General features: G+C 51.3%; 2 protein-coding genes and 1 long non-coding RNA gene across 7 annotated transcripts in view; 1 reads left to right on the top strand and 2 right to left on the bottom strand.

Moving 5' to 3' along the window:
- Positions 1-1,482, bottom strand: part of ESYT2 (extended synaptotagmin 2) — a 64,121-nt gene extending 62,639 nt beyond the window's left edge. Inside the window, exon 1 of one of the 3 annotated variants that reach the window (XM_074315021.2) lies at positions 1,033-1,482. In XM_074315021.2, coding sequence (XP_074171122.2) covers positions 1,033-1,344 — 312 coding nt within the window. In that variant the 5' untranslated portion in view covers positions 1,345-1,482. The remainder of the gene's footprint in view (positions 1-1,032) is intronic. The other 2 variants (XM_074315019.2, XM_074315020.2) reach the window with 2 other exon arrangements.
- An 80-nt stretch (positions 1,483-1,562) lies between these two features.
- Positions 1,563-8,958, top strand: LOC141567541 (uncharacterized). The gene is made up of 2 exons (XR_012490266.2): positions 1,563-1,866; positions 7,771-8,958. It is a non-coding gene; the product is annotated as an uncharacterized LOC141567541 (long non-coding RNA).
- Positions 4,237-23,079, bottom strand: part of DYNC2I1 (dynein 2 intermediate chain 1) — a 39,622-nt gene continuing 20,779 nt past the window's right edge. For all 3 annotated transcript variants that reach the window (XM_074315017.2, XM_019742505.3, XM_074315018.2), the window contains 14 exons: positions 20,885-21,014; positions 19,486-19,597; positions 18,475-18,563; positions 17,162-17,291; positions 15,284-15,456; positions 14,775-14,937; positions 13,000-13,113; positions 12,844-12,905; positions 12,418-12,469; positions 11,089-11,149; positions 10,037-10,136; positions 9,737-9,868; positions 8,008-8,231; positions 4,237-5,092 (listed from right to left, as the gene is read on the bottom strand). In XM_074315017.2, the coding sequence (XP_074171118.2) occupies positions 4,918-5,092; positions 8,008-8,231; positions 9,737-9,868; positions 10,037-10,136; positions 11,089-11,149; positions 12,418-12,469; positions 12,844-12,905; positions 13,000-13,113; positions 14,775-14,937; positions 15,284-15,456; positions 17,162-17,291; positions 18,475-18,563; positions 19,486-19,597; positions 20,885-21,014 (1,717 nt within the window). In that variant the 3' untranslated portion in view covers positions 4,237-4,917. The remainder of the gene's footprint in view (positions 5,093-8,007; positions 8,232-9,736; positions 9,869-10,036; positions 10,137-11,088; positions 11,150-12,417; positions 12,470-12,843; positions 12,906-12,999; positions 13,114-14,774; positions 14,938-15,283; positions 15,457-17,161; positions 17,292-18,474; positions 18,564-19,485; positions 19,598-20,884; positions 21,015-23,079) is intronic.

The following is a 23,079-nucleotide window of genomic DNA, read 5'->3' as shown; positions in this document are numbered from 1 at the left end:
CGCTGCTGCCCAACCCTTGTTTGTTTGCCTCTTGCGTCACACACTCCATGCCTTACTTCCCGAGGGTCTTATGATTGGAAACAGGGCTCCTCTAAGAGAAACTGACCCTTCCGAAACGCTCCGGCTGCCCTTTTCACACGAAGTCTACACCAAGCCCAACGTGAGCATCGTTTATCTTAAAACAGTGCTACTTCCTGTAGTCTGAAACTGACACGAACCGGTGGGGAATGTGGGAGCGCGGAGAACAGCATGAGATCGCCAGCTCCGTTTGTTGCCATGCTGCATAAATAAGTTATACAGAGAATTACCAGCGGTAAAAATAAAACAATCAATAGCATGACTCTTCCTATCAGCTCCACTCTTCCAAAGCGCCCTGCCCCTCCCGTCCGCACTGCATTCCAGTTCACCCCCATAACAGTGCTCAGTCTAACGACGTTACTTCCGAAAAGTTAAAAGAGACTTTCAATTATCTTAGTATCAGCAGCTCTTCTGGGAGACCCTCGCTGCTCTTCAGTTGTGTCTGAAACAACCAGGAAAGGACAGTCTTCTCAGGCAAGGAGGACACAAATGCACTTGTCCCGCGCCCCCGGCTGCCACTCCCGCTTCTCCCCGGGCGGTTTCCGGGCCTGCGGCGGTGCCCACGCCGAGGGGTCTGCTCCGGGTGGTCCTGACACGTGTCCGGGGCAGGACCCCTCACGGACCTCACCGTGCGGGTCTGCCCGGGACTGCGGGCGACGCGAGGGAAGGCGCCTTTTGGACGGGGGTCTGCGGAAAGCCAGCGCGGACTGGGGCAGCGGGGCGACAGGCACCGGACGGGCGGGCCCGCGACGAGGCGAGGACCCCGACCCGACAAGTGGGGGCGCGCTGACAGCGACCAGGCCCGGACGCCCGGGAAGGGGTCCCGGGGGCCGGGGGCGGGTGGCAGTGGCAGCGGCGCAGACCCGGGTGTGGGCCGGGAGGCAGGGCGGTGCGCACGCCCGACCCGGCAGGGACGCGGGGTGTGGTGGCGCCGGCTCCGCGCCTCGCACTCACCCAGGCCGGCAGGTCGCAGGCGCGCACCCCCAGGCGCACGGCGCGCTCCTCGTCCTCCAGCAGCGCCAGCGCGCGGCACAGGCGGGTCGCCTTCAGGCCGCGGCTGCGCCGGCACCACACGAGCAGCGCGAGGGCCAGCAGCACCCAGCTGAAGCTCAGGCCCAGGTAGCCGAGCGCGTACACCGGCAGCAGCAGCGCGAAGCTGCGCGCCAGCTGCGCCAGCAGCCCCGCCACGTCCACGCTCAGCGCCGCTCCGGCCGGCTCGGCCCGGGCAGCGCCGGCCTCGGGGCCCGGGGCCGGGGCGTCGCTCATCGCCAGCCGCCCAGCCGCGCCGCGAGGGCGTCCCGTACCGTCCGAGGCGCCTCAGCCCGCGCGCCAGCGCCCCTCTGAGGGGACCGGGCCGTCGCTACAGCCCGCCCGCGCTTCCGCCCGCGGGCGGCGTGTGACGTCAGCGCGCAGGGAGGGCGGGGCGGGGAAGCGGGAGGGCCTGGGGCCGGGCGTGGCCTGGACTCGGGCCGCGTCACCTGCATGGGTGGGCGGGGCCGGCGTGTGGCGCAATCGCGCGGGGCGGGGCGGGGCGGGCGCCACCGGAGCGGCCGGGCGTGGCCCTGGGCTCGGGGCGTGTACGACGCAGGGCAGGCGGGGCTGGCCTGTGACGTAACCGCGGGGAAGCACGGCGGAGCCCCTGGGGGAGTGGGCGGGGCCTGTGGGAGACGTCATCGCGCGGCGCGGCTTCTGGCCGCCGGCCCCCTAGGCCTGAGCCCCGGGAGCGCGGGCTGTGTGGCTGCCGGTCTGGTGGGTGTCGCTGCGGAACGTCGCCAGGCGCAGGCACAGGTCCGTCACACGTCTGTGGGCCTAGGGGCGACGGGGGATCCAGTCAGGATGGGGCGGTCTCCCGGGCCGGGCCGCTCGACTGGGTCGGCCTGCGCTGGCTCCATACTCCGGGACGTGGTTCCCGGAGGACTCGTGCGGAGTAGGAAGTGCACCGTCCTGCGTGTTCGTTGCACTTGCCGAGTTTTAGCATGTTACTGCTTAATATACTTCTAAGATGTTAAACACACGCTCCTGAATGGTTCTGATAAAGGTTTTGCAAATCATCTTTTTGCAAATCAAATTCATCCTCTTTCGGATCAAATTTGTCCACAAAAATGTTTTCTTAATCTTTGTAATAAAAATAAATCCAATGTTAATGTTAAAATTAAACATTTTATTGCATGTATTTAATAAACAAACTACTTATTTAATATCAGAAATGCTTATTTACTTATAGCTTCATTTGTAAGTTAACGTCGCTGCTCGTGGTAATTTCATATACATATTCATAAAATAATTATAATGTGTAGGAGTAATTTTTGCAACGGAATCATTAAGAACATCTACTAACTAACTGTTCATGGTTTGATGGATCAGCCAAAATATTTCTTGTGCAGAACTTAAACTTTTGAAAAATGAAGGCGCGATGGAAAGTGTGACCGTGCCAAGGGTTAGAGGACGAAATGTTTCCCTAATTGCAGCAATAAACATTCAGGGAATGGTGTGGCGTGAAGTAATTGCACACTCGACGGTTACTTCAAATATTTTTTGCGAATTTCTTCAGAGATTATTACAGGAGGAAGTGTGGTTTGTTTTGGACAATGTAAGCCTCCAAAAACCCAGGAAGTACGTGATCTTGTTAGTCAGACGAGACACGCTTTATTATTTCTACCACCATACTCTCCAATGATGAACCCCACTGAAGAATGTTTTTCTGATGTTAAATAAGTATTTTATGTTTATTGTTAAATGCATGTAATAGAATGTTTAATTTTAACAACAACACTGGATTTATTTTTACTACAAAGATTAAGAAAACACTTGTGGAAAACTTTGATCTGCAAAAGGGTGAATTTGATTTGCAAAAGGATGATTTTGGAATGCAAAACCTGTATTGCTCCTTGCGTGCGTGTCTGCTTTTGGAATTCTGGATGTGGGCTCTGCGAGAAGCCTGGGGACGGCAGCCGTTTGCTGCCCCCGTGTGGTCACGTTCTCACATCGCACGTGCCGTGACCCGCGCAGGGCGCCCCGGCTCTAAGCAGAGCCAACAAGCCATGAAGGGCGGGCGGGCCATGGCCAGACGCACGCAGAGGGGCGCTCACGCCTCCCTTGGCCCAGCAGTGGGCTGGGGAGACCACAGGGCCAGGAGAGATGTGGACATGGGGAGGTGCTGTCCGCGAGGGTCAGGTGACCTGTGTGGGGGCCCACCTCTCCAGGCTTCTTTCCTGTACCTTCACCCTGTCTCCCCACAGAGCAAACCTTAACCTATGGGGAAGGCAGCTCCTGTCACCCTCAGAACACTGGTGATGACCCACATAGCGAGGAGGGAAGTTATAAAACCAGGGTCCCTGGTGGGGATGGGGTCAGGAAGAGGGCTGGGCTCAGGACATGGCTGTGAAAGGGGCAGGACCACCCCTGGGACACAGAGGCCAGGGCCTGTCTAGACGGAAGGTCTATCAGAACAGAAAGCCCACCCCCAACAGGCCAACAAGCATCAGGTAAGGAGCCACCTGTTGGAGGCAGACCTCTTTGGGCACCGAGCTGAGGATGGAGCAGACAGAAGAAAACCCTATGACAAACAAGATGCACTCTGAACCCACACATCAGAGAGACGTCTGAAGCAACAGCACATGGCAGGGTATCAAAAAAACAACGGGTGTTTCAAAAACAACCACAAAAAACAAACAAACAAACAAAACGGGAATTTTAGCACAAAAAAAATCATTGTCTCCAAGGCTTTAGGACGACATGCAGGCCTCTCGCCCTCACAGGATGCCCTCTCGTGACACCTTCCGGGCATGATTCAAAACACTGGCCACCCCACGTGCAAGTCACATGGGTTCCAATCTTTAATCAGAACCGAGAGGGACACACTTGTATTGCCACATATACCATTAAAAGCAGTTCCTGACGATGTGTCACAAGCTCGGGGCGTGATGCGGAGCCAGGGACTTAGTGGCATGCATGACACAGTGCCCTTGAACCCATCTACCTCAATTCCAAGGACCTGAGCCCAAGCAAACTGCCTCCCGGTAACAAGGAGTCAGCGAAGGAAGGAAGGAGCACCAGCTGGGTGCTGAGGGGGACGCCTGGGAGACACGGGGACAAACGGGGTCCAAAGAAAAAGAGGAAGATACAATGCCGATGTTCAGTAAAGTGGAATCTGAAAGGTAAAAACCTACAAACATAATGTCTATCTTTATTCTAGGCCAGGTGTTAAGCAGGTCACAACTGAGAAGAAAGACGGAGGGCGGATGTGCTCGTTCACTGACAGCAGGGCCCCCCAGACTTCCCGCTTTGATGTGACTCTGTCACGAGTATTAGGGAGACGCAGAGGAAACAGGAACAAGACCATCATCTGTTTAACACAGACCTGAGCCCTGCATATGTACCAAGCGCTGCAGCAGGTGTTCGGGGGTCAGTAACAAACAAGGGCAGAGAAAAGCCTCTGCTCGGAAAAATGGCGTGTGTGTGTCATCTTACACACGGCTAAGACAGCTGTTCATTCAAGTACATCTTCATGGTGGACTGCTTAAAATCTAGAATAAATGTGACAATATTTTAAGACTGTTCTAAAAATAAACAGAAATAGTCTCAGAAAAGAGCATACTGGACAAGACTATTTCTTCTGAAGCTCAGAATACACTAAAAATGTCGCTGTTTCCCTTCAAAACTAGTGATTTATTTCTTGGGAATGCTGGAGGGACACACTCATAAAATGAATCCTGTACAGAATGTGTCCAATATACACAAGTGTACACGCTCATGAGGCAGAAAGCACGTGCTGTGTCATCAAGCCTCCTGCATTTGGTCCTTCGCAGCCCAGCCATCTCGATAGCACCCAGGCTTGCCCTAAACAGCTTCTTGCAGAAGCAGCTGCAGCCTCCTCCGCTCGTCGGCCACTGGGCTCACCCACTCCTTCTTCAAGAACTGGACGTCCATGCTACCCGAGGCTCTGGCCAGCACCAGGGCCAGGAAGCCACTGCTGTTCTTCTCCGGTTCACCCACTACCGCCATGGCCACCAACCTGAAAGCAACAAGCACAGCTGTGTGATTGTGAGTCTCAGATTCTCTATCTAACAAGGGAGATGTGAAAAGGAGAAATTCTATAGATTTCAGTAACGGTCACAATGGAAGTTTAGCACACCAATAAACGCATAAAAATCTATAGAAACGGTTTTGAAAACTGATTTCTGAGTCGGAGGGCTGCTGGACTGACTGCCTATGACGGTTGCTTGAGGACTGAGGTCAGGCACTGACACGCCTATTGTCCAGCCCGCCCCACGCCCTGAGCGCCAGACCTCTCCGTCTGGGTTGCTCCTCCCATCAACGGCAACGCCGTCCATCACCAATGCCCACAAGACACCTGGAGCCACCCCAACAGCCAGGACCCTGGCCTGTGTCACTTCACCGTCCCCTCCCCCTGACCCATCTCTAATCTCACTGCCCCTCTTCCCATATGACAGAGACCCAACACTCACCCCATGTCCTCAAGGCAACAAGCTGTCCCAGATCCCAGTTCCCACACCAGCACCTCTCTGGACACTGTCCACCCATCTTCTTCCCCTGGTCACCTCCATTACCCTTTAAGACTTGGCTCAGTTCTGTCACCCCCATCACCTCCTCCGTCCCCCAACTATGCCTAATTCTGTAAGGGGCCCCGTGGCACCCAGGATCCCATTCTCACACTCATCCCAGCCTTGACCCCGCTGGGCCCCATGCCTGCCTCTTCTCGACAGCGCCCAGGCCGCCGGCACCCGCACCACACAGGAGCCAGGATCTGGAGGGATCCAGACGGCAGAAGGACAGGAGAGTCCCAGCCAGGCCTGACTGCCTGCTGCTACTCTGTAAACTGGGCCCCACAACCCAAACACCCCTGACGGGCCCTGGCCACAGCGCATTTCTGCGCCCGCACTTGCCATGCAGGGAGCTGACCGGGCCCCTCTGAGGCACTGCAGTCCACGCCATCGCGGCCTGGATCAGAACCACGGCACCGTTTGGAGTGGGGGACAGGTGAGAGCTCAGCCCTCATAAGGCCACAAACGAGCAAATCTTGAAAAATTACAAGTCCGGGTTTTCACCAACTGCCGACACTTTAACACTGACGTTCAGTTACTAGTGACACAGTGGGAGTTCAATGGCTTCAAACTCAGAAACAGCAATAATGGTGCCAGACAGGAAAGGTTTCCCTGGCCTGGGGACACAAGGTGTGAGAAGAACACAGCCTATCACTAAACCACCTCAATTTGAAAACATTAAAATAGACATAGAAACACCAGTCGGTATGACCGCTGCCCAGTTGAAAATGGGCTGGGATTGTGCACCAGACAGAGTCCCAGAAAAGAGGGCAGAAGAGGACACCACAGCCTGGGCTCCCAGGCACTGCCACCACCCCCTCCTCGGCCCAGAGCAGCGCCTGCGGCCGCGGACAAGCGGGTCAGTTAACATTATCATTTCATCAACTCTGAAACTGCCAAGTCTTCTTCTATCGAAAAGCCTGCCTTTTAAGCTCTGTTGGTGTTTTATGCTTTTCTTTACAGCTAGACAAAATTAAGTGAGCACTTTCTGTGATTACTTCTTTAACTCAAACACTGCTGCTAGCCACCGAGACAGGAAGCGCACAGGGAGAATGTTCCAGATCACTTCAGAAGCCTCTTCTCTGCTTCCTCTGCCTGACAGCCTCCTGCTCTGCGGGGCTTCAGCCCGTCTGCCCTCCTGAGATCTGGACACACTGATCAACCAGCACCGACCAGCACGGCCAGGCCTGCTGCTCCCCGCTTCTCCCGGCCCCAGGACTGGTGGGCCCGGACCTGTCCCAAGACCCCCGTTCCTAGTCTTTGCCCAAACGTCCCCTTCTCAGTCAGACTGGCCTTCCCTATTCACTTAAAGTCCTGGCCCCTCCCTGCTCATTTCTCCCCATCACACACTGTGGGACCTGTTTGCCTTTGTTCTTTCATTATCCATCTTGCCCCACAAGGACGAGAGCCCACCGAATGGCTCACCCGGTGCCTGCAGCAGTTCGATGAACATTTACTTTTCTTATTAAATAACTGACAAGCTTTTTGGAATAAACTGCATGTACATTATGTGTTTATATGTGAATCACAGTCTGAATTTTGATGATATATTTTTTTAATAATTCGACTAATACATATACCTAGTACTTGAACTACATAATTGCAATTCTTAATTTTTTTCAGGTCTTGTCAGTTCGTCCCTAACATTCTGCCAAACTATTTTCTGTTTTGGAACACTTTTACAGTCGGGTGGTCCACCGTCCTCCCCGGGTTATAAGCCTTCACAGTAGGAGAACTACTGGAATATAAAATATCAAGAAAAAAGATAGGCGAGTAGACAAAGTGGGGTCAAGAGAGAACCCTTCATAATGAAAGCTTTTATAAATATTTCAACTTCTAATTAGTAAAACAAGACAAGGAATTACTGAAAGCACATCCCTGGTGAGCCCGTCCCACGTTCGTATGAATGGGTTCCAGAGGCATCCATGCAGAGAGCACATGGCCGGTGTGACCGTGACCCCACTCGGGGCACAGGGATGCCACTGCAGTGACAGGATGTGACCTGCTGATTCCCATGTGATAGCCCTTCTTAGAACGCAGGAGTCTGCTGTCACTCAGGTACACACTGAACGTGTAACACTAGTAAACGAACAACGAAGACGCTCACAGTTTCTTCTTTTATTTACAGAATGACGACGATGGAGAAACAGTACAGTATGAATTCTGTGATCCAGACGATTCCAAACTAAGTATGAAATAAGGACACTTTAAAGGGGTTCTTAAAATATTACTTAAATTTATAAATATAAAAATACTAAAATTTAAATAACTACAATTTAAGTGTAGCAAACTTATGTGTAAATTAAGTGAGAAAGACCATCAGTGACGCTTGTGTGAGAACTGCCCGTGATGACGCCTCACTTACTTGTCTGGAGAGACGAGCTGCTTGGCTACAGGACCCAGATCGCTTTCCAGGAGGTCCCAAATATAAACACAGGAAGTGTCATCCTGGACCAGGAACACGGCTGGTCTCGTGAGGGACCACTGCAGGCCTGTGACGGCGTGGCCACCGGTGCTGTCGCTCCACTGCATGAGAGGGTGCTCGGACGTCAGCTGGTGTAGCCGGATGCTTCCATCAGAACAGCCGGCCTTGGGGGGGAGGTAGAAGTGGGGAGACTGTTCGTCCTGGTTCTTTTTTCTGTTTTACCCAATCTCAGCAGTCAGGAAAACTTTTCAGACTGTTAGCTTACTTTAGTTTGTACAGAAAAACAAAATTGGTTTACTTTTTGTTTTCCAAACGTTAAATTATAACATTAAATCTGTCCTCCCAAAATGCAAAGATGAGCACTCACCACGGAGATTGATACACTTTGCCCCCCTTCCCAAAACGGCTAGTAGTCAATGAATATGAAAATAGGTGTTTTTAACAAAGTTCAGTCTCGCTGATTAAAGCATAAGCCATTCAGACTGCCTCCATGGATATAAATAAGCCACCGTTAAAAACAATTACATATGGGGCTGGCACGGTGGCTCAGGCAGTTGGAGCTCTGTGCTCCTAACGCCGAAGGCTGCCGGTTCGATTCCCGCATGGGCCAGTGCACACGGGCTGGTTGGTTGGAGCGTGGGCTCTCAACCACAGGGTTGCTGGTTCAACTCCTCGACTCCCACAAGGGATGGTGGGCTCTGCCCCTGCAACTAACAAGGACAACTGGACGACCTGGAGCTGGGCTGTGCCCTCCACGGCTAAGGGTTGAGGGGACAGCAACTTGACTTGGAAAAAGTCCTGGAGGTACACACTGTTCCCCAGTGAAGTCCTGTTTCCCTTCCCCAATAAAATCTTTAAAAAAACAAAATAAAACAATTATATATGTTTGCACCAATAATATAATCATATAGCCCCTTGGGTTGAAGTTTCCATAAAACAAAGCTTGCTTAGGAAAAGACCAATTTTTAGCTTAGAAAGAGAAGCTTTTAATTCTGTTTTACTCAATATAGTTAATCCTTCACATACTCAAAAAAAAGCAGAGGCCTCAGTCAGCAGTCACAAAAGGCTCTGTTTTGGTGAAGCCGGCTTCCCGCTATGGGAGGGCACCCCAAATTACAGGTGTGGCCGTGAGCGCCCTCTAGTGGCGACACTGCGGCACAACCAGCGCGTCTGACTGCCCAGACCTTGGTTTCTTTTTCTACCAGCAGCCAGGACAACTTGGAGAAATGGCTGATTCCGGGCTTATTGTACCAAAGAGCAAGGAAGGGCTGACAGGCTGATGTCAGGAGGACACAGGAACCAGCACCCAACCAGTTCAGGTCGGACACCATTCCTGCAGCTTCCTGTCAGACAGTTACAGCACGCAAATCGACACAGAGGGACCACACATGTGTGCCGTGTGGGCAGGAACCCTTGTGCTGTTCTTGTAACTCTTCTGTGAGACTGAAACTATGTCAGAATCAAAGGTTTTAGGAAGATCTATTCAGCAGCTCCGTGGGATGACCTGTACAGGTAGGGCCTTGAGAAAGCCAAGGAGTGACTCGTCCCGAGACGTCACCACGCGAGCCCACTGGTGCACCGGCCATGAGCAACCAAAGAATTCCAGCAGATCACGACAAGCACTTTGCTGCCCAAACAGAGCTGGGGCTTTAAAAACAGACTTTCTTACCAAGAATACTGGTTCTCCAAACGGTGAGAAATCAATCACATTCACTTTCACGGGGCACACGCCACAGTGCCGGGGTTTGAACAGTCTGGGCGACACTCTCTGGTCTTGCCTGGTGCCGTGGCTTATCAGACCCTAGTAACCCAACAAGAGGGCCAGGGACAGGGCTGCATAAAGCTGCTAGTCTTGAAACAGTTTAAACAATGTTATACTACAAGCAAACAGTAACAGTCTTTAATGAGGATATTTATCAAGCAACTCTAGGAAAGAAGAACGAGTTACAGAACGAGGTTTAACTATTACCATGTTGGTGCCAACAATAAAGTGATTAGGATCTGAAGGCAGAAACTTGACATTCAGTGTTTGTGTGGACCCCCAAAATTCATAACCTTTATGGGAAAGGCTGGAAAACAACAACAAAATGAACAGACGGTTGTTTGAAAACCACAAGGAAGCGATGGTACCACGCTGGCCACTCCCCGCATCATCACTATACAACAGGCCACTGCTCCTTTCCCGATTCTGAAACCTGCTTCCCACTTGTCGGCTACTGTCACCATAAAAGCCTCGTCCCACTAAACTCCATTCCTCTGACACACAGGAAGCCAACCTGCAATAACTACTGTGTTTACTTGTCTGTGTCCCTACAGATCTGCGGGTCTCACTAGCCCAGGGATCACCCGCTGGTTGGCTGTTAATGTATTAGTGACTTCTTAAACAAGATGATTCTTTGTTAATCATACTTAAACCAACTAAAGGTGATTTACAGTCTGTACGAGCGCATTAGCACCACATACAGGTATTCTGACTGAGGAGGAGTCAGGCTAGTAACAAAAATTTGAAGGGTAAATTCTATGCTGATCATTAGCGACTGACTGCTGTAAGGGACAAGAACAGATTTCTTCCAGAAATAAATTAACATGGAACATATAAATACCACAAACAATACTGGTATGTTTAATAAGAATTTTTATGTCATATTAAGTTGTATCAGTAAAAGCAGAAATCTAAACTTCTGAATTAAACTTTCATGTTAATGTTTCTCATTCCTGAAATGTATCTAATTATGTTTAACTTCAGGGTTGTATCAATTGTGGATGAAAAATAGTCAAATGGTACCAATTTATAAGATGGAAAAAATGTTAAAGAAAAAAATGTTAGTTCCGCACTCAGCACCCGTATTTTTGCACTAACTCGTTAATTATAAACTATTTAGCGAGAACACAATGTGGGATCTTCACTGCCACCCTCCCCCAGGTTCCCACTTACCACGCACACATGCAACTACCCAAGGCCACCCCTCCTGTGCGGGACAGGCCTGTGATGGGGGATTGAGCTCAGAGCAAGGGTCATACCTGTCACTCAGCCAGACCACAGCGCTGTGCACCAGCTTTATCCGCCCTCCAGGTATCAACCCTACAAGCGGAGAACGGAGAATTAGGGTGTCTCTTCATGCAAGTTCATCCCAAGCCCGACTCCAGGCCTGGGGTCGTCTTTCGTTGCTTAAGTGTCTGTGTCAGGAGGCAGGATCTGAACCAGGTGGGTCTGAGCAGGCCTCCTGACGCTGAGAGGGCTCCTGAAAATGCCCTGGGGGAGCCATGCAGCTCCGAGTCGTGTGGAATCAGGATCCAGGAGTCCTCGCAGGATTAGATGTGGTAAAATACAGGCAGCACACTAAGCAAAGAATATCCGTATTTAACACACCTCAGATCCCAACACAGGTGCAGATGGTGGGACAGCCCTTCCCAACCACGACACCCGCCCTGCGCCTGCCACTGTGGGGACTCAGCTCTACCCTCCTCCCGGCCACTCCTTCCCCCCCTCAAGCACCCATTGCCACACGTCTGACCCCTCTGCCATGTGCTCCCTTTGTCTACTCCCAATATCAACCTCCTTTTCAGTAATGACTGCAAAGGGGACCCAAAACTGTATGCATACTGAAACCCAGACTCGGGGCAAGAGACTGCCTTGAAAAGGATGTACTCAGGTCGCCTTGCAGTAGAAAGGGTGACTGCAGTGACACAGCACGGGGCTCTTTCCACAGTCCTGACGCCCGTCACTGGGCACTCTGATGCAACAACGTTCAGTGTTGCTGTTCACAGTCTGGAAAGTGCCCCCGACTTCCTGGCATGCTGCTCCCCTGGACGGCCCAGATGTCACCTCCCCTGGGAAGTCGCCGCTGACCTGGGCCCACAGCCCTTGACAAGCACCCCTCCCAGCCTAGCAATGACATGTCCCCTGAACCCACACTCCCGGGGCAGTGTCAGTCCTGTCACCCTGTTTGCTGCCACCCAAGATGGACCCAGCCTGCTCAGAGAACACTTCAGCAGTGACTAAAGGAAAAATGGCTGATTAGTTCCCAGCATGAGCTGAGTTCTGTGACCGGCCACTAATTTAATACACATAGGACAGAGCTTGGAGCCACCCCGACGCCCCTAACTTACAACGGAGGGAACAGAGTGACACACAGGCATAAACACAACTTTTAACCTTGCTGAAATGAAAACACTCAGCCAGAATGTCACTCAGTCAGTCTAACTGAGGTGCTTGTGAGATGGTGGATGAGGTTATTAAGATGCAACTTTACAGTCGTTTTTCAGTAGCTAGTTGCCTATTGTTCAAAGCAGTTATTGGTATCTTTAGCAGACACTGACTAAAATTAGGTTTTTTTATTTAATAGTTACCTAAATCACTTATTGAACCTGCAACATCTGCCTTTGGTAATTCCACAACCACCTAAAAACAGAATGTTGAAAATGAGTGTTAATACATTGTACAATGATGAAACAATCTAAGGAAAGTATCATACTAACGAAGACAGTATGCTGTGTTAGGTGTAGAAATATGCTTGCTCCAGAAGAAAGAATGAGCACTACCTCAGAACAAGCATTTTAAATGTCACAAACCCCTTCCTGTGACGTCTGACCATTTCTGTCCCCTCAGTGGCCGGCCAATGGACAAAGCCTCAGCACAGCACCTGCAGCGAGTTCTGACCCGGTTCACTCCTGGCCCTCCAGGACCCTGCAGGAGGCCTCTGCCCTCATGCTCCCAGCTCCCTGGACACTGGCAGGTCACAGGGTCAGTGCACGCACACGGCGCGTCCCACTCACCCACATGTTGAGGACCCCGCTGTCGTCCAAGGAAGCAACGTGGAATGACAGACCTGACATTTCTAATGAGAACAAAGAGACCAAGTGGCTGGTGAACAAGGAAAGCGCATTTCCTATCTTGAACTAAGAACTGTACAGAAGTGAAGAACCACATACCTTCTTGAGAAGAAAAGGGTGAAAATACAAAACTCTGTTTTTTGTAGACAGACACTGAGACAGGTTCTACTGCTTGCAGAGGGCTGCGGTGGTTTACAGACGTAAGGATGCCATCTAGGGTGAAAGGCACACAGCCGTGCGTAAGTTAAGCAGTAAGTCACAGAAACACAATCAATATTAGCCTGCTTCTGGGACACGTGTTCCCCGAAAACCACCAGACCAACACAAATCGCTTTCAGTATTGCCATTAAACAGACCCCAGTGACAAGGGAGATGGGCAGCCATTCCAATGAGCTGCCACTTTTGTCCCGTCTACAGACACGGACAGCGGGCGGGAGGTTAAGACCCTCCCTGGCAAGAGGGAGCTGCAAAGACAGGCTGGGAACCAGAGGGAGGATCCAACTCCCAAGGCAGGATCCTGGGTCCCCTCAGCAGCCCAAGGGCCGATGGGGCTGGAATGGGAAGCAGGACAGCAGGGACAACGGGGGCGGGGGGAGGGCCTCAGACAGCAGCGCAGGGTTGGCAGTGCAGGCAAATGCGCAGCCCCTGCCACCCATGGGAGACCCGACACTCCACAACCCAGTGCAACAAAGCCCCTCGGACCACAGTATCCATTATTAAATGTCCAGGCGTAGAAACAAAGAGACAAACTCCACATGAAGCGCCTGTAAGAAGAAATCGGGAAATGCAAACCCAAGCGTCTCAGCCGATGAAAAGTCTCCTCTAAAAACACATGGAACATAAGACAAACTTCCAACCCTATCACCTCGAAAAGCATTTGCATGTGTAAAGGAAACAAACACACAGCAACACCTGGAATCAGAAACCCAGAACAGAAACAGATTTAAAAAGCAGACAAGAACAAAGTGAGAATTGGTTTGAACTCAGGAAAGAACCTGAAGAAAAGATGAAAGCATCTCAGAGATGAACACTAAGTGATGGCTCCCAGCCGCTGAGCCTGGGCTGACGCTGGGCTGTGGCCTGGGCGCGGGCATGGGGTCTGCAGACAAGCCCCCTGGTCCTCTCTCCCTGGCAGCCCACTGAAACTTTGCAGGTGTAGATGGCCACAGAAAACTCTGCACGTATGTTAATGGAGTCATTTATTCATATTTCTAGTTTCAAAACTTAAGAGTTTTAGTGTGTCAAACACAGTGGTGAATTCAAAACTTGATGAGTAACATGAGTAGCAATTTAAAAATGCACATTTTTAAACAATAGCTTCAAACCCATGAGGTACCTGTCAACTCAACATTCTCAAAAGCGCAATATTGCCCCCAAAGGGCCAAAAACTGGTTGTTGGGGACAAAGAAAGAACTTCCTCTTTTTACGTACACAGCACACATAGCACACAGACAGATACGCAGTGTGTGCGGCATTAACATTTCAAGGAGGAACGGTTAGGAAAACGAAGTCTAAGAACAAGAAGACAAGCCACAGACTGGGAGGAAATGTCTGTGAAGACTTCAGTCCAGGACTGGCTTCCAGAACATACAAAAGACTCTTAAAACCCAACAAGAGCTGCACACCCCGTGTCATCAGCAGGACGCACGTCAGCACCGCAGTGACACAGGGCCACACGCCTGTCAGAATGGGGACACTGCAACCTGCTGGTCGCCGGCTCCACGGCACCCGGCCGGGTTTTAGTTTGTCAAACGCCTCTTTTGCCCACAGGTCACATCCCACCCCTTGTAGCCAGAACAGTGAATGCCAAGAAACGCCAGACTCCTCGAACCTGGGCTTGTCTCAAAGACGCCCGAGGCAGGGGTGTCACTGACCTGTGGAAAACGTGGCCGTCCGGAACGTCCAGCTGCAACCGCTCAGCTTCACGTAGCGATGCATCCGAGAGTCCTCTCTCAGGTCCCACACAACCACCGAGCCGTGTGCGGTTCCCGCAAACAGCAGGAAGGCCTTGACGGGGCTCAGGCAGCAGCACGTGACCTAGAGACACACAGAAAGCTCTGCTCTCCCACGCATCAACCAGGGGCCAGGAAACATGTGGCACTACGGACTGAAAATCTCAACCATGTTAAGAAACCTCTAAAACATCCATGAGCCAAGCAGTGGAGGCAGAAAGTAACTCCTGGGACCACAGAGCTGTGCCCAGGGTGGCAATGTTTTCATTAAGCCTGTGGCCACTTCCCAGTGGCCCTCAGAGGCTCCTCACACCTGCACAGGCAGAGCTGAAGGCAGCCGGGAAGGCAGAGAAACGACCTTGCAGTAGAAAGGGTGCACGTTCCCATCCCTGACACCACGGCCATGTCTCGCGAAGCCCACAGCGCTGTACCTCTGACTCACAGACCAGGACCTTCTGCGGCCCGCAGCGCTGCCAGATGTCCCACACACACAGCACGTCGCTGCCGTCCAGCGGGGAGGCACGCGCCTCAGCCAGCCGGCCGTGCACGGACACCACTGTCTGTCTCTGAGCCGGAGAGGCATGCAAGAAGGACACTTTTCGATCTAGGGACAAAAAGGAAAACATTTCTGCGTTGTAGTGATCCACCAGAACCCATGTTAAGTGAACACACTTAAGAATACCCAAATTCCAGCTTAATGAAGAAACGAACATGTGCCTTTCAAAGCCGCACAAGCCTGAAGCCGGGGTGTGACAAGTGGCCAGGGCGCTTCTGGACAACTGTCCACAGCAGCCGCGCGCTGTGGCTGAGAAACACCACTTCCCACTCGGCAAGTACAGTGTGAGGGGAGCGCTTCCTCCCTGGTCCACGAGCTCCCCACACCCAGGTTACCCAGCACAGCAGGAGCCAAGCTACCCAGGGGGCCCGTGGGCACCCCTCCATCAGGGATGGTGGTCACCTGCCGTGACACTTCCTTTCCCTGACCCACTTTATTTTTCTCCTTAGAACATGCCGCTCCCAACAGCCTATACATTTCCCTCGTTAGCCAGTCGGTAGTCTGTCTGCCCCAGCAGGATGTCTGTCTGTGCACACTCGCTGAGCGTTTGTCAACAACGGATGAGCAGGCCTGTGCAGGCTGCATCCCTCTGCTGCACGGTCAGTGGTGATGGTGCAAACGCATGTATTGGGACCAAGGCCCCAGAGCCCAAGATGGGTGAACGACCCACTCTGTCACACACCTGTCACCCCAATCTCTTATCCTCTTGTCACCTCACAATTATTTCACTAAAACACAAGAGCAAACAAACAAGGAAAACATCCTTCTGTTCACGAGTGGATGTCAATCCCCTGACAGAAAGGGCCTGTCCTGGAGGGACAAACATGCACCACTGTCCCTCATGAGGCCTCTAGCAGCATGTGTCACCCGCACAGGTGCCACCAGGCCTGCTGGGCACCTCCCGCAGCAGCTCCAGAAGAGATGGCGGGTGGGCACGTGCACATCGTGTCCTGAGCACCACAGACACAATGTTTTTCCAACAGGGTAATTCATATTTTAAATACAAAAACACTCCCACCAAACATGAGTTTTTAAAACTAATAATGCCGTTTTCGTTATTTGCATTTATTTCATAAATGCAGAGGAACATGTATGAATGTAAATTTCCAGACAGCAGCTAGGACAGAGGAAACATCTAGAACAAGGGACACCATGGGCCCGGGAGCAGGAGGCAAAGTGGGCACCAGTGTCACCACGTCCCCTTTCCCCCTGCACACAGCCAGGGGCCAGCAAAGTGGTGACCAGCTAAGAAGCTGGAGCTCGGTCGTGCAGAGAGCTTGCTTAAGCAGACGGAAACAGCTGGATGTGCCTACATGTCCCATCTGACCAGGGCCTCATGCACTGAGCACCTGTTCTGTGAGCTCGGATGGACTTAAAGCTGGAGCCCAAGGACCCACAAGAGGCGTTGAGCCTGCTGCCCGCCCCCACAGCAGGCCCTGAGCACGCCAGGGGCAACCAGCTCCTCTCCTCCAGGAAACCCAGGGACACTGGGAAGTGAACAGGAAAAGAAACCGACTTAGAACAGACACGCAGCCCCTTTCACTTAGGGCTCTCACTCATTCCCACCCTGCAGAGCCCCCTTCGGGCCGTGGCCAAGCACTCGTCAGGGCTCACTGTCCCACTCACGGCAGGCTGACCACATGTCAGAGCCCTGCTCACGCGCACTAAGTCCATCATCACCCAGGATGGGAGGAAAGGGCATGGTTTCTACACGGGGGTTTATTGAGCATTAACAGACGGGGCGACCGCTTACGCTGCAGGAATGGCAGGCAGGTGTCGAGCTGGGCGGCACTGTCGCTGAAGGGCAGGGTGCCACCCTGTGCCCCGGGGCTGCAGCCAGGTGCCGCTGCCATACGGTCCTCTTCCAGCAAGACTGTAACCACCTTTCAAAGACAGCAAGCAGCCATCAGTCAACAGTCAGTACTGGATGTCTCACTTTTACAAAAAACAGACACAGGTTGCTGCCCATTCACTGTACCCATGCTAAGCTTAAAGGAAACTGCCTGACTCTGAGATGTCATAAAAAGTAAGAGAGTGGAATTACACTGCTCCGTCTGCACAGCAGAAACTAGCAGGTGAACCTGCATTAGCCAAGTGCCTCAGGAGCCGGGAGTTCCCGGCCGTATTGTTTTTCTGGTAAAGACTGTGCTAAAATAAGAGGCGGACCATGCAACTTTTCTTGACTAAACAAGGGTGTAAAGCAGCTTCAGCCACACACCACCACCGAGTGACGGTGAGGACCCAGGATGGGCAGCAAAGCAGTTCCACTGCTCTGACGGCCGTGGTCAGGGTGACGGCCGAGGGGACACACAGACTCAGAAGAAACATCCAGCGTGGCACTAACAGATGGCTGCGGAGGTTGGTGGAGGCAACGGGGACAGCTGGGAGGCCAAGGTCATACGGTCCTCACTTCCTTCCTCCTGCAGTCACCTTCCCTGCTCGTCACCTGCATCCATCTGCCCCCTCCTCTGAGGTCCCCAGGAGCTCACACTGAAAGAGCAGCTCGTTAGTGTACACTGTGTGAGCATGAGTGTGACAGAGGAGTGGGCAGCAAGTGCCGCCCGCCCAGAGCCCACTGGCCACACGGCCGCTACGTCACACGCAGACTGCTTCTGTGCAAACCCGTGAGGCAGCCGTGGGACCGAGCGCCAGCTCTGGACTGGCTGTCAGACATTCCACTAATGTCCATCCTTCCCCTGGAGTCGATGGGAGCATCCAGGAGGGAACGGTAAGGTCACCGTCACTTGTGTCACAAGAATCAAGGGGGCAGGTGGCGGGTGAGGGAGGCTCAGATGAGACAGCTTGACCTGCTGAAGTACCTGAGGTTCTCCACACCACTCCCTTCATCTCTGCATGTATTCTGAAAATGTCCATGAGCACTTTAAAAAATCATGAGCTTATTAGTTTCAAATACCCTCAATGTATGTTTGCCTTGCCGTGCCAACTTAACATGTCAGTGTTTTAGTCTATGTGTACCTCAGAATGTAAGCAACTCATACTAAGATGCAGAGTCCGATGCACAGCGGCAGGGCTGGGGCCATGTGACAGGTCTCACCAAGCACACACCTGGCAGGCCGCCTGGAGAAAGCTGGACAGTCTCAGCGTGTCGACCTTCGGTGGACCCACAGCATCAGTCAGGTCTCTGCTCTCACTCCCTAAAAAGACGACGTCAGTGAAAACCAACCAAGGTGACTAACACAGTCACGCATCACACACCCTGGAGCTCAGAAGCCCTACCTACAATGAACATGAGGAACTCCAAAGGAGAATCAGAAATTCCACGTTTTAGTCTCTGGATCTCCTACTGACTTTTTTAGGAACTGCACCCGACAGAAGGCGCCTAGACGGGGCAGGGAGCAGATGTCATTACCACAGCACTGAGCACTGGACTCACCCCAGTCTCAATGACACCCCAACAAATTTATTTTAAAAAACAACTGCATCTTGTTTTGTATGAAGTTTGCAAACAGAGCCAGCCCTACTTAAAGGCATTAAGGAAAATGGTTAAAGGCATCAATTTAATTATCAAGTGTTACATTTTGGTATATGATTTCTTAGGGTGAGGCTTTCCCGAGCAGAGACAACACCTCAGAATAACAACAGGCGGGAACGTGGCAAATGGCACGCAGGACCTGAAGAGAACCCAGTGCGTGCAGGACATGACTCTGGAGCCTTCCATCTACATCGATGCACCGTGTCTGCAGACTGCACTTAGTGCACGGAAGCCTCTACTACTGAGAACAGACTCTGCCCCAGTTAAAAGCAGAGAGCGTTCCAGAAGCCCCTCTGGAAACTGCTTGTTTGGAATGCGGACTCTTTCATAATGTTGAGAAATAGAAGTGTGATACACCTGGGCCAGAGCCCAGGCCTGGCCTCCAGCTCACTGCGCACACTACCGGTTCGCAAAGCCAGTTTGTTCCCATAAAGAACACTGGGTATTTCCACAGTCACATGCTCACAGACTCCCTCAAGAGAAAGATGTAAGAAGAAAGAACAAGACATGTCATCATGAACACAACACCGAAAATAATGTAAAGACAGTGAATTTTCAAAGGTCAGGGGCAAAAGGCTGCTTACCGCCAGACACAGCCGTGCCTTCTCCTGGGTGCTGGGTCCATGCTTCCCTGGTGTCGACCGCCTCAGTCTGAACGTCTCGCTCAACGTTATCTTCATTACACTGAACATAAGCCTTAAAAACAGAGGTGTGCTGCAGTCAGCGCTGATCTCGGCCTCACAGCCACGACTCAGTACTGACAACACAGAGAAGCAAAATGTTTGAAGTTATGAATGCGGTCTGCGTGATTTTGTCAAAACACGGACCATGGCATAAATAACAATCATGCAAAGACTGTGTGTCTTAAACGTTTCCTACACATAGGCCCACTTCTCAAAAGTGTCTTCAAAAAGTCACATCAAACAATTTAGCTTTGGTTTCAAAATATTACTGCCTCGCCCACCGATACCCTCTATTTTTGGAACAGACCAGCTTTGCAAAATCAAAGGCACTTTTTTTTATTTTAAAAAGGTACTTTCTTCAGTAAAGACACTTTTGCTACTGACAGCTTAGAGCTGAGGAAAACAAGCAGAGAAGTTAGATCATCTGCTCGAGGTCAGGGTGAGTCAGCCCCAAAGACGGGATGAGCCCGTCAGCTTCCTGAGCTCTGCCCTGTGACACTCTTCCTACTGAAAGAGCGTTACTGACTGGGCGCCTCCAAGGGCCTGTCGACTGGTGGCCCTGACAGAGACATAAGGAAAATGTGAGAAGTGATCTCTCACTTCAAAGTTCGGGAAGTGGGACTACCACAAAATTAATGGCAAGAAACACTCCAGGGAAGTACAAAAATGTGTGGTATGGGTTGTGCAACACAGGAATAAGAGGGGATTCAGTGTAAGTTGTTATGGAAGGGTCCACCTTGAGAACAGGCCATGGACACTAGGCACACACAGCAGGTACGGGAGGGCCCGGCGAGGGGACCGAGAATAGACAGGCAGGTGACGGGAGGGCCCGGCGAGGGGACAGAATTGACAGCAGGTGACGGGAGGGCCTGGCGAGGGGCCACTGAGTGGCCGGGCACACTGAGAGTGGTGAGGCAGCAGTGGCACAGTGGGTGCTGAGGCCAGTCAGACGTGGGCAGCAGGGGAAGCGCTGTCTGCACAGTACTCGGGAGACCCTTGCGTTGCAGGATTTCACACAAGTAGGACAGCCACACGCTCACCAGGAACCCCAGCGGGGGACCCGAAGGTGACATTCTGCTCCCCATAAAGCTGTGCTCGCAGCGTGGGGGCAGGCCCCGTGGACGTCTGCAAACCTCTGTAGGGTGAGGAGCACCCCATGATGAAGGGTCCCCTCTTCCTCAAGTCCATGTTCTTCCCACGCCATTCCCAAGCCCCAAGATTGCGGAACAAGTGCACACAGCACAGCTTTACCTGAGCGGACTGTACCTGCACGCTGTCTGAGTTAACACCTCTTACCAACCTGCTTGGTGTTTTTTTTCCCGAAGTTTCTGATATACATGTCATATTCATTTACTGGTGGCAGATCCAAGAGAGAGAACGTGAAGGAAAAATCCAAGTCGATAAGCCGAAGCAGTTTTGTGCTGCGCATCCTTTCAAATAAATGGAACAAGACAAAAATTAAATTGAATAATATACGAAGGGAAGTACAGGCGAGTGTAAGGAACCTTACGGTTCCTGCAAGTTAGTCTGACAGATTTCATCGACATGGAGAAACCCCAGGGTTTCCGAGCATTTCTCGTGCCTCCTCCTCCTCTTTTCCCGGCTGGGACTCTCTCACACACGTTACATTACTTTCTCTGTCTTCTTCTCTGACAGTGTTTGCTGTATATTTCCATCCTTCTGTATCTCTGTGCTTTGATCTCAACACTTCCCACTGGCCTCTCTTCTGGCTCACTAACGTTGTCATCTCCAGGATTTGCTGCTAAACTCATTACCGGATTCTTCATTTTAGTTGCTTTTTTAATTTTTTTTCTTTTGGTGTGTGTGTGTGTCGGGGGTCTGTCTAGAATTTTCTTGATCCTCTCCTAGATTTCAATGTTCTGCTAAAATTAATCATTCTTCATCTGTTGTCTTCAATGTATTACTCACAGCAATTGTAGCATCTGTATCTGATAACTGCACTGCCAGGGTCACATATGGGTCTATCACTACTCTTTTTCTCCTAAGTTTTTGGTTATTTCATCCTAACTCTTGGTATGCCTAGTAATTCACTGAAAGTCAGGCATTGTACAGGAAAACTATAGAAACTCTGGATATTGTCATTTTCCTCCCCAAATTACTGAATTTTCTTCTGGCTGTTGGAGTACAGGCAGGGCATGCTGATGTCAGCAGGGCTGGGTCCGTTTCCCAGGGCCCAGGCCCTCGGGGTCTCAGCTACAGCCTGGGCTCACAGAGAGGGGAGCTCTCCTTCAGGGAGGCCGCCACACGTCCTGGCACCACTCTAACTCCTGCCCTGAGAGACAGCAGCAAGCCCCTGGGTGGAGAAGCAGCAGGAAAAGAGGGGTCACGGGACGTGTCCCGTCTCTCCAGCACCTAGGCCTTCGGATACCGCCGTCTTGGCCGTCCCCAGTGTAAGCAATCATGCTTCTGTTTATTTTAATCCAGCTCACACAGCTGTTTTTAGCAGGAGTGTTTCTCTGATACAACCTACTCCTTCCCAGAAGGAAGCAGAAGTCCCCTTTCGCATGACACGCCTTGTTCATCACTGGAACATTTTTCACATTATATAATCCTTAACAGTTACTACTGGTTAGTAGATATATTTGCTACATTATAGAAAACTGCCTTGGGAAAGGTTGAGCTAATTTACTGCAAACTTTTCTCTGCATCCCCACCAACACTTAAATATTACCATTTCTTAAAACCTCCCCTATTCGGACAGGAACACTCATCTTGTTATTGTTTGAACATCCATTTCTCTGACTACTCAAAAGATGGACCAATTTCCATGTATTTACTGACAACCTAATGTTCTCCACTGGGTCTCTGTGTCCTCCCATCCCGGGTCCTCTGGTGGGAGGCTGGGGGAGGCAGGTAAGAGAAGACGAGCATGCCGTTTCCCCGTCCTCCCTCCAGCTTCAGCGGCTGCCAGAGGCCTGCCTTGCCCAGCTCCCTGTCCCCTGCTCAGCTACTCAGCTACTCAGCTTCCCCTGTGTGGTCAGCCCGCACCATACCCTTGTTCTGATGCTCAGATGCTTTCGGGTTTCCTGCCTGGATCTTCAGGTTTACACGACCTCTGCCCACGTTTAAGTAGTGATATTGGCTTTGCTTATTAAATTAGAAAAATAGTTTATGTATGATAGTAATAAACCTCTATCCCTTTGCAAATGTATTTTCCCAACTGGTCAATTACCTTTAAATTCTATCAAATTTATGGACTAATGCACCCTATAGAAATTTATTTTTTATTTGTTTTATTCTTAGACAGTCCTTTCCTATCACTGAAATAACCACTTATGTTACCTATGCCCTATCATTCAGGTTTGTGTTACTCTGTTTGCAATGTGTCTTGGATATACTGTAAAGCAGGTATCTATTTCCCCGAGTTTCTAGTTAATTTACTAAATTTATAACTAGTAGTGTAAGTGCTCTACAGTGTGTATTTTTCTTCTCTGTATCTTTCTTTCCTTACAACACACACAGACACAAATGCCA

The sequence above is a fragment of the Rhinolophus sinicus genome, chromosome 8 (assembly GCF_057876585.1).
Source record: "Rhinolophus sinicus isolate RSI-liver-muscle chromosome 8, RSI-T2T, whole genome shotgun sequence".
NCBI lineage: Eukaryota > Metazoa > Chordata > Mammalia > Chiroptera > Rhinolophidae > Rhinolophus > Rhinolophus sinicus.
Note: the sequence above shows the minus strand (reverse complement) of the source record. Positions and strands in the feature narration are given on the sequence as shown.